Source organism: Lycium barbarum, chromosome 7 (genome assembly GCF_019175385.1).
Source record: "Lycium barbarum isolate Lr01 chromosome 7, ASM1917538v2, whole genome shotgun sequence".
NCBI lineage: Eukaryota > Viridiplantae > Streptophyta > Magnoliopsida > Solanales > Solanaceae > Lycium > Lycium barbarum.
This window is the reverse complement of record NC_083343.1, coordinates 129,372,797-129,382,591: the sequence shown is the minus strand read 5'-3', so window position 1 is coordinate 129,382,591 and position 9,795 is coordinate 129,372,797. Positions and strand designations below refer to the sequence as shown.

At 35.7% G+C, this 9,795-nt stretch overlaps 1 protein-coding gene across 3 annotated transcripts; it reads left to right on the top strand.

Moving 5' to 3' along the window:
* Nucleotides 1-396: 396 nt before the first annotated feature.
* On the top strand, nt 397-8,959 carry LOC132604381 (uncharacterized). 3 transcript variants are annotated; one of them, XM_060317872.1, is made up of 13 exons: nt 397-1,158; nt 2,551-2,700; nt 3,596-3,745; nt 3,828-3,875; nt 4,018-4,062; nt 4,194-4,241; nt 5,126-5,170; nt 5,238-5,282; nt 5,350-5,394; nt 6,099-6,200; nt 6,475-6,762; nt 7,367-7,818; nt 7,992-8,959. In XM_060317872.1, exons 1-13 carry the CDS (start codon nt 534-536, stop codon nt 8,646-8,648), a joined length of 2,700 nt encoding a protein of 899 aa, XP_060173855.1. In that variant the 5' UTR covers nt 397-533; the 3' UTR covers nt 8,649-8,959. The 3 variants fall into 3 exon arrangements, with proteins under 3 accessions (XP_060173855.1, XP_060173856.1, XP_060173857.1); XM_060317873.1 differs by lacking the exon at nt 4,194-4,241 and having other exon boundaries at nt 398-1,158; XM_060317874.1 differs by lacking the exons at nt 4,018-4,062; nt 4,194-4,241 and having other exon boundaries at nt 398-1,158.
* The last annotated feature ends 836 nt before the right edge of the window (nt 8,960-9,795 follow it).

Here is a 9,795-nt window from a genome sequence, read left to right as displayed (position 1 = left end):
AGGCTCAAAAAAATAATTAAAAGTGACATTCGGGTCGATCTGAGGTGACATGTAAGGGAAGGCAGCAGTTGCAACTAACGTACCCAAAGACACTTTCGTTTGTTAGAGTGCACAATTAAATATATATTAATTTCTCAAGGTATATGTACATATATATACATAATTTTTTCCGAAGTGTGGGAGTGCACTTGCACTCTCACCCTTCCATGTGGGTCCACCTCTGAACTTAAGTGCACTGACGGCGTAAAACGTTTCTTTTATATTGATAATGTGAATTTTCTACATTGTTGGTGTATATAAGGTAAATTTTCTTTTAGGCTATATGAGAGTGTAAAAGTTATCTTACACTATCAGAGTAAAGAAGAATTAGATTCTTTAATACTTTGGTTACTAAAAGAGCCATTACACATGCACCAGCATAGAGGCTTGTAAAGAAATATTTGTCAACAACATGTCTCTCCTAGCAGTATATATTGAATCCATTGGTGATTGGTGAGTGGCATCAACACAATCTGCAAAAACAAGTAGTGCCAATGGATTCCAAAGTAGTTGAACAAGAAATTCAACACCTGCCATTAGAACAAGGAACGGAAAGACCTTTAGATGAGTCGAAAGAAAAGGAGAGGCGAGCAACTATTAAAGATGAAATATTTCAAGCATCAATGGGGAATAAGTGGACAAAAGTTCAGCAACTGTACATCAACAACGAGTTTGTCCGTGAATCCAAACTCACCAAATCTGAAGATACTACTCTTCACTTAGCTATCTCTTCTTACCATCAAGATCGAGACGATCTTTTACATCATCCTCATCTTACTTGTATTAAGGAAATGATTGCCAGCATACCAAAGGAAAATCGACTAGGTATCTTAATACAGAAGAATGAAAAAGGGAACACACCTCTTCATCTTGCAGCAGAACTCGGGAGTGTTCCCATTATTGAGTGTTTGGTAAACTCAGAAGATCCTACTCTCATCCGGGAGACCAATTCAAAAGGGGAAACCCCTTTATTCATAGCTGCTTATCAAGGCAAGCTAAAAGCTTTTCTCTACCTACATAAGTGTGTTCAAGATGAAAAAAAAGAAGGTCCAGTTGAACTTTGTAGAAGGGAAGATGGGGATAACATTCTACACGCCGCCATCTCTGGCGAGTACTTTGGTAAGAGCCAATCCCCTACAAATATTTTTCTTATCAAACTCTTTTAGAGGTGACAATTTCAGCCTATATTTAGAAAATTAGCCCATTTCACTCACATTTTAGTGAGTTGGTGACTCATATTCAGGTGAGTAAATATGGATTTAAATCTCTTTTTAACCCATAAAAATATGAGCAAATATGACTAAAATATGAGTACCCATATATGAAGTCACTAAGCCCAATAACAACTCATCTTCCTCAAAATGGAAGAAAGTGTTTTTCATAAAAATTTGAGGGAAATATTTTTCCGACCCTTAAAAAACACATCAACCAACCTCCAACCCTAACCCACCCCACCTCACCCACTGACCACCACTCACCCCACTACCACAATCCCGAATTTTCTATTTCATTTATTTTATTTTACTTTTGTAAAAACTTTATAAAAATGGAAAAAAAAAATTACCTCCCACCCCGACCTTTAACCCATGACCAACCAGCCTCCCACCCCCACACCTTTTCTATTTTATATATTTTATTTTACTTTTATAAAAAAATATAAAAAGTGAGGAACGTTTTCTTACCCTCACCCCCCCCCCCCCCAAAGGCCCCACTCCCACCACCACATTTTATATTTCACATATTTTATTTTACTTTTATAAGCTATGGGAAAAAAAATTCCTGCATCCCCCCTCCTCCTCCCACTCCGACCCAACCCCCACCACCACCTCTCCTCCCCCCACCCCACCACCACATTTTCTATTTCATACTATATTTTGTCTTTTATAAAAAAAAATTATAAAATGTGAGAATTTTTTCTTACCCCACCCCACTACATCCCCTCTACGACCCCCTCCAATTTCTATTTCATATATTTTAGTTTTATAAAAACTTTATAAAAAATAGGGGGAAAAAAATTCCCCCTCCCTCCCCACCCCCACCCCAACCCCCTAAATTTTTATTTCATTATATTTAATTACAAATATATAAAAATTAATTTAATTTGATAAAAGAAAAAAAATATAAACATTACATTTAAAATAATATTGCACAAGCCATAAACAATCCACCCATTTACCACCAAACACATGTTTTACCCATATGAAATATGGGCGGGTTGAAACCCAACCCATTTTTGTTCAAACCATTCTCAACCAACCCAAATCCAATCAAATTCACCCATTTACCACCTCTACCTCTTTGCAACAACGTTGTTGTCAGGATATGTTTTGATTGTTATAGTAACATGTTGTTATAGAGAGCATATAATATAACATACATAAAAGATCGGTTTCACAGAGAACATAGACAATATAGTGAAATGTTGTTATAGAGAGGTCTGACTGCACATGTTTATAATTTCTTCTTTCTTATAGAACAGGTTAGTAGTATTAACAGCTTCTCTTGTAACAGAGGTGGCTTTTCAGATAATACATTACTATCCGCCACTTGTCAACTATTACAACACAGAGGGCATGTCTCCTCTACACTTCCTTTCCAAGATGCCTCAAGTATTCAGAAGTGGCAGCCATTTTCGGTTCATAGATAGTATTATCTACTACTGTAAGTCTGCTGTCTGTTCCTTACCTATATTATTACTCCAATTATTCTATAATCATCTTATTTTCCAATTTCTATTGCTTCTTTTACTCTGACTATCTTTACTTTTTTTTTCTTTTACTTTTTTTTGTCGTCAATATTTTTATTTTTTCGATCTTTTCATCATAACTTTTCACTCTTATATTTCTCAAACTTGTTTTGGAAATGCTATTCTTGAGCCGAGAGTCTATCGCAAACAGCCTCTCTGCCCTGCAAAGGTAGGGGTAAGGTTTGCATACTGCTCACCCTTCCTAGACCCCACTTGTGGAATCACACTGGGTATGTTATTGTTATGTAAGTCTGCAGTCTTTTTTGTCAAAGAGTGGCATAGATAAGCATTCTTATCATGGATTTAAATTATATACACCGGTGGTTTTTACACCATCCAATGCGAATTTACATGTTGTTCATTAGAAGTCTCACTACAAGAAAAACTATATTTGGCAATAAATTTTTTTTTGTTGCCATAGCTTGATTATTGTTGCAAAAAGTACTTTTGGCAACCAAAGAAAATAATTGTTGCATGAACTTTTTCCAACGGTTGTTATTCCAACAACGTGCAACAACTTTTTTTTTTGTTGCCAAAAGTACTTTTTGCAACGATAAGCAATACTACGACAACAAAATTAAATTCTCTGGCAATAAAAAAATCATTGCCAACAATAAAACTAAGTTGTTGCCAAATATAAAAAAAAATTGTTGCGATTTCTATATTTTCTTATAGTGTCCCTTTATACTTTGTCTCAGTCTAGTATATTTACCGTTTTCTGTTAGTCATAAACATCCAATACTTTTACATGTTGGTTCATGTTCATCGTTTGTGGAAGTTATATAGCTAATACTGGGTTCTTTTTTCCAGGCATAAATATCGATGAGCTAGAGCTAATGACATATGAAGCTGAAGGCAAAGGCGACTTCAAACTTAAACTCCGTTGGAATCTCCCAGAGAACTACCAAGCACTGGCGGAGTTCTTGGAACTACTTTGGAATGGGACTCGGATAATTCGTGGTGGGTCGATTTGAGACTGTTGTTGGCACTTTCTACCTAAGAGTTTTACATTACCAAGACTGATTTTCCCTTTTCTATCCAGATTATATTAAAGAAACAAATTTTGGGTGTCAAGGGAAAATGTCTAGAGGTAAGTGATTACACATAAACATTCTAGATTATTAACTCATTCATGTTGAGTTAACCAAATGATTCGAGCCCCTCAGGAGTCTTGTTGGCACTTGGTACCTTAGATTTTACATGGCCAAAGACTAATTCTCTTTTCTATCCAGCTACTACTAAAGCAACTAATGTGAATCCAGAGAAGTCATCTCCAGGTGCGTAATTGTGTGATAAACCTTTCAGGTTATGCGGACTTAAGCATACTTTAAGAGGCAAGAAACTGTGATTTTTTTTTCATAATAACTCTTACTAGTACTAACTAAATTTTCTTTTTCTTCGTACCAAGGCCATCAAAGTTATCGTCAAAATGATCCCGAGAATCCCCCAATTAAAGGTGAATGCAGACACATGCATCTATACCATAGTTAAAACTAAATATTAACTCAAACTATGATGATTACATATAATTCATCCAAAAATGCACACAAAACCTATGAATTTGACACATTCAAAGACTGGTTCTCTTTTCTATCCAAATACTACTAACGTGAATCCAGGGACGGAGCCATATTGGCTCCAGGGGGTTCATCCGAACCCCCTAGGCGAAAAATTACAGTGTATTTTCAAAGTTAAAATTATTTTGTTATGTATATATAGTAGATGTTGAACCCCCTGACTTCTTCGTGTATTTACCTTTTAGAATTTTTGAACCCCCTGGATGAAAATCCTGGCTCCGCCACTGCGTGAATCAATACAAGATGTCTCAAGGTATGTGATGTGTAATAAACCTATTAGGTTATGTGCACTTAAGCAGGTTACTTAAGAGGCAAAAGCTATGACTTATATTTTTTCACGAGGATAACACTTACTAGTACCAACTCATTTTTCTTTTTCTTCGCACCATAACCATCAAAGTGATTGTCAATATGATCCCGAGAATCCCCCAATTAAAGGTGAATGCATAAACATGCATATATACTGCAGTTGAAACTAGAATGCATAAACATGCATATATGCTGCAGTTAGAACTAAGTATTACCTCAAACTGATGATTAGATATAATTCATCAAAACATGTACACAAAATATCAAGAAGAAGATGTTTGTGATTACGCAGGAACCTTCCGGTTTATTAACTCATTCTTGTCGAGTTAAAAAGTACACCAATCTCTTTTTGACAATGATTTGAGCATCTCATCAGGAGAGTATTGTTTAAATGTTGGCACTTTGTAACTAAGAATTTTTGCACATTCAAAGACTGATTCTCTTTTTTATCCAGATACTACTGGAGCAACTAATGAGAATCAAGAAAAGAAGTCTCCGGGTATGTGATCACATATAAACCTTTTAGGTTATTACACATTTAAAGACTGATTGTCTTTTCTATCCAGATACTACTGGAGCAGCTAAAGAGAATCAAGAAAAGAAGTCTCTAGGTATGTGATCACATATAAACCTTTTAGGTTATTACACATTCAAAGACTGATTCTCTTTTCTATCCAGATACTATCGGAGCAACTAATGAGAATAAAGAAAAGAAGTCTCCAGGTATGTGATCATATATAAACATTTTAGGTTTATTAAATATTCAAATACTGATTCTCTTTTCTATCCAGATACTACTGGAGCAACTAATGAGAATCAAGAAAAGAAGTGTCCGGATATGTGTTCACATATAAACCGTTTAGGTTATCTTATCCCAAATTAAGCAGGTTACTAAGAGGCAGGAAAACTGTGGTATATGATTTTTATCACAAGGATAACTATTGTTAGTGCTAGCATACTTTATTTTCTCCGCACCAAGGCCATCAAAATGATCTTAAGAATCCTCCAACTCAAGGTGAATACATACACCTATATACGTAGCACAGTTGAAATTAAATATTGTCTCCAAGTATGACGATTCGATATAATCCCACTAAATATACATACAAAGTATCAAAAAATAAATAATGGGTTACTTTCAAAAAGTGTGATATGGTAATGTGTACTATTCTTTTGGACGATAGTTTTAACCAAGTTGAACCTACTTTCTACCCTCTATAAGATTTTTTTTTTCTCTATGAAATATTAGCAAAAAGACGACAAAATATACGACCATACTGATTTTCTGTCGAAATAAAAGCATTGAGCTCCTTTGTTAGTTTGTTTTATGTGAACATTTTCTATGTGAAGAACATTGATAAAAAAAAAAAAAAATACACAAAATTCTCCAACATGTTTCTGCTAACAACTAATCTCTGGAATTTCAGCTGAAGGGAAGAGAAACGGCAAGTTGTTTCCAGCCAATTACACCATCTTTATAGAGTTTCTCAAATGTCTAACGAAGATTGTGCTAGTTGTATTGGGTATTGGTAAGAATTATACTTAAAAATTTCTCGTTTATCAAGCACACATTTCTTAACTATTGAGTGCAACGATAGTAATTCTAAAAGAATCAGACTCACTAATCTTTTGAAGAACGTAGTTCTCATTCCTTTCTGATATATGTTCTGCTTCAACCCTTTCTAATATATTTTCTCTTCCTTCCCAAACAAACATTAACAGTTGTAGATTGGAACATTTATTTTCCCTTTTTTTTTTTCTTTCCACATCATGTCATCAGGTCTCAAATCTTGTTGCTTGCAGGACTCCAAAGGATAAAAAAATTAGAGGTAAGAAAAAGGCAACATACATGGGGAGTTCAAATTATGAAGTTGATGATTGACAATGAAAAACGTTACAAATTCTATGAAAGTACTGGAGAAGAGCCAGAAGATAGGGACCACCATAGTCAAGACCTTGCACCTCCTACAGAACCTCCCCTAATAGTTGAGGATGATAATAAAAAGGACGAAGACCAGAGTAAGACTGCAGTGACCAAGCAATCACCAACTGCAAGCGCAGATGAGAAAAAGAAAGATGATCACAAGTCCGGTAAAGAATCTTTTTACTTTCCGGTAATACTTGTGTGGCACAGAAATCTCTGTTATGTGTCATCAAGACTTTGCAATTTTAACAACTCAAAATCTATCACGTAAAAATGCTGAAAATTTGTTCTAGTATTTCCAAATTAGGATCAATTTTCTTCTTTTTTACACAGTTATACAGCCTGTTTGGCAAACTCCTAAAATCACCTAATTTTGAAAAGTGTTTTTTAAAGAAGTACTTTTAATGAGAAGTAGCTTGTGTTTAACTAATCAATTTGAAAAACACTTTTGAGCAGCAATTAGCGTTTGACCAAGTTTTTAAAAAGTAAAAGCGCTTCCAAGTGTATTTTCTCCAAAGTCTTTAAAAAAGTACAAAAACAATTGCTTCTACTTCTACTCAAAAGTACTTTTTCTCTCGTAAAATTTTGGTCGGACACCTCAACTCTGAAAAAGGGAAGAAAAAAAAACATTATTTTGAAGGGGGGAAAATCTCTTTTTAAGGGGGAAAAAGAAAACACTTCTGACCTTAGAGAAGATTGACCAAACTGGCTATCAATCAGAAGCTATACGTTAGCTAAAAGCAACTAGAATAACTATAGTTCTAAATACAGAGTTGTCCAAGCCGAACAAGGACACACCCTTATTAGAGGAGGCATCAAGGATGGGAATTGTAGAGATGGTAGAGAAGGTCCTTAAAATTTTCCCAACAGCCATTCAAGATACGGACTCTAAAGAGTTGTCCAAGCCGACCAAGGAGACACCCTTATTGGTGGCATCAAGGATGGGTATTGTAGAGATGGTAAAGAAGATCCTCAAAAATTTCCCAATAGCCATTCAAGATACGGACTCTGAAGATAAGAACCTACTGCTTTTGGCTGTAGAGCATAGGCAAACAGAAGTCTATAATTGGTTAATAGGAGAAAAGTATCCAGAGTACGTGTTTTATCAGGTGGATAGAAAAGGAAACAATGCAGTGCACCTAGCCGCAAGGTACCAGAAGCTCGAGGTGTGGCGCATCCCTGGTACCGCTCTACAGTTGCAAGGCGAAAGGAAGTGGTACAAGGTAAGAGATCTTTAACAACCAACCATCTCTTCATATCACAAAGGAATAACCTTAAGTGCTTTTTTCATCTTTGGAACGTCGGCCGAAATTAATGACTGGGCATTAGCAAAAATATACAAAACATATACACTCAAATACACTAACATGTAAAGAATTTTCCTATCATGATGCAGTATGTCAAGCAAACTTTGCCACCACAGTCATATGTTCGTTATAACAAAAAAGGTCAGACACCAAGACAGGTCTTCATAGAGACGCATGCAAAGTTACTCAAAGATGGAACTGAATGGCTCGTCACAACCGCCAATTCATTCTCTGTCGTTGCAGCACTGATTGCTACAGTTGCATTTGCTACATCTTCCCAAATCCCAGGCGGTTCCAACGAAAGTGGTTATCCAAACTTTGAAAATCAACCTGCTTTTGACGTGTTCTCTATATCATCACTTGTTTCTCTTTGCTTCTCTGTCACGGCCCTGGTGTTTTTCTTGGCTATCCTCACATCTCGATGCCAACACAATAATTTCGAGAAAGAATTGCCAAGAAAGTTGCTTCTTGGATTAACTTCGCTTTTTGCATCAATAACCGCTATCTTGATCTCATTCTGTGCCGCCCATTTCTTTGTCCTCCGTGATAAGTTCAAGAATGCGGCATTTCCAATATATGCGGCAACATGCATACCCGTGGTGTTTTTTGCATTAAATCAATTCCCTCTCTATGTTGATCTCATAAGGTCATACATCCAAAAGCGGCCTCTTCGTAGCTATAAGGTGTTTTATACAGATTCCTCAGTAGCAGATCAGAAGAAAGAAGGTAAAGAAAAGGAGGACTAAAACAGATGAAAATTATGACGAGCTGGGCGGTGCCGGGTTTGCAAATAAGATTGGGTTGTTTTGTGTCAAAAGATGACAAGAAAGGTTTTTATTCGTCGAGATGAAGAAATCATTCTTCTATGTATCCTGAATAATCTTACACTTTTTTAAGAGTTGCATGATTTCATATACCTTGTTTTCTAAATGTTGTTTGATAATTTATGTGAACTTAAGGGAGTCTTAGGGAACTTATCATATCTAGATAGCACGAAAAAGGTATTATCCTATTTGTAATCCTATTGAAAAAATAAAAAAGCTCAGCTTTACAAGGATCATCTTTTATCCAAGTATGACTTAATCCAAATATAAAGATTATTCCCAGGCTCTATTTAATTTGGAGTATAGCTTATCCATTTAAAGAGTGATTTTTTTGAAAATTAGAGTGATAGAATGTAGATTTAAGACACCATAAGAGTGGCGGAGAACCAGATTGGATCGATCTATGCTGTTAGATTTACAACAGAGGCTATATTTTTGTTACGGAGATTGATGGAAGTTTATAGCGAATGGGAGAAAAGATTGGTGTTCGTTGACGTAGAGAAAACAAATGATAGAGTACCTTGAAAGGTCCATTGGTGGGTGTTGGGAGAGAAAAGGAATTTATATTAAATATATAAATGACATAACGGATATGTATTTTGGAGCCATCACTAGCGTAAAAACAGTAATGGGAGATACAAAGGAATTTCCCATAACCGTGAGTTTTCACGCAGTGTCGCATTGAGCATGTACTTGTTTATCCGTGTGATGCATGAGCTAATAAACTCAATATACAAGATGAAAGTTCACGTTTTATGCTATTTGACAATAATATTGTGAGGGTACCGGGCAACTCTGCCCACCAAAGTTTAGACATATGAGAATAATTTACCTAATGGTTTTTACCTCCACTGAGATTTGAACCTGAGGCCTCATGGTTCTCCTCCCAATTCATTTACCACACTTTTTGAAGGTTATAGTTTTTTGGCTTTCTTATTTGATGTAAACCTATCCTCAATAAGTACACTTTAGGACTTATTCAACATGTCCGCTAATATATTATTCATAACTTTTTCTACAAGTTGCTAACATAGCTTTACCATCTAATGATCCACAAAAAGATGGAAGA

Coding starts and splice junctions, on each gene's coding strand:
- LOC132604381 (XM_060317872.1), top strand. CDS start 534: ATGGATTCCAAAGTAGTTGAACAAGAAATTCAACACCTGCCATTAGAA. Junction 4,242..5,125: donor CGAGAATCCCCCAATTAAAG/GTGAATGCAGAC, acceptor TTTTTTATCCAG/ATACTACTGGAGCAACTAAT. Junction 6,763..7,366: donor GAAAGATGATCACAAGTCCG/GTAAAGAATCTT, acceptor TTCTAAATACAG/AGTTGTCCAAGCCGAACAAG.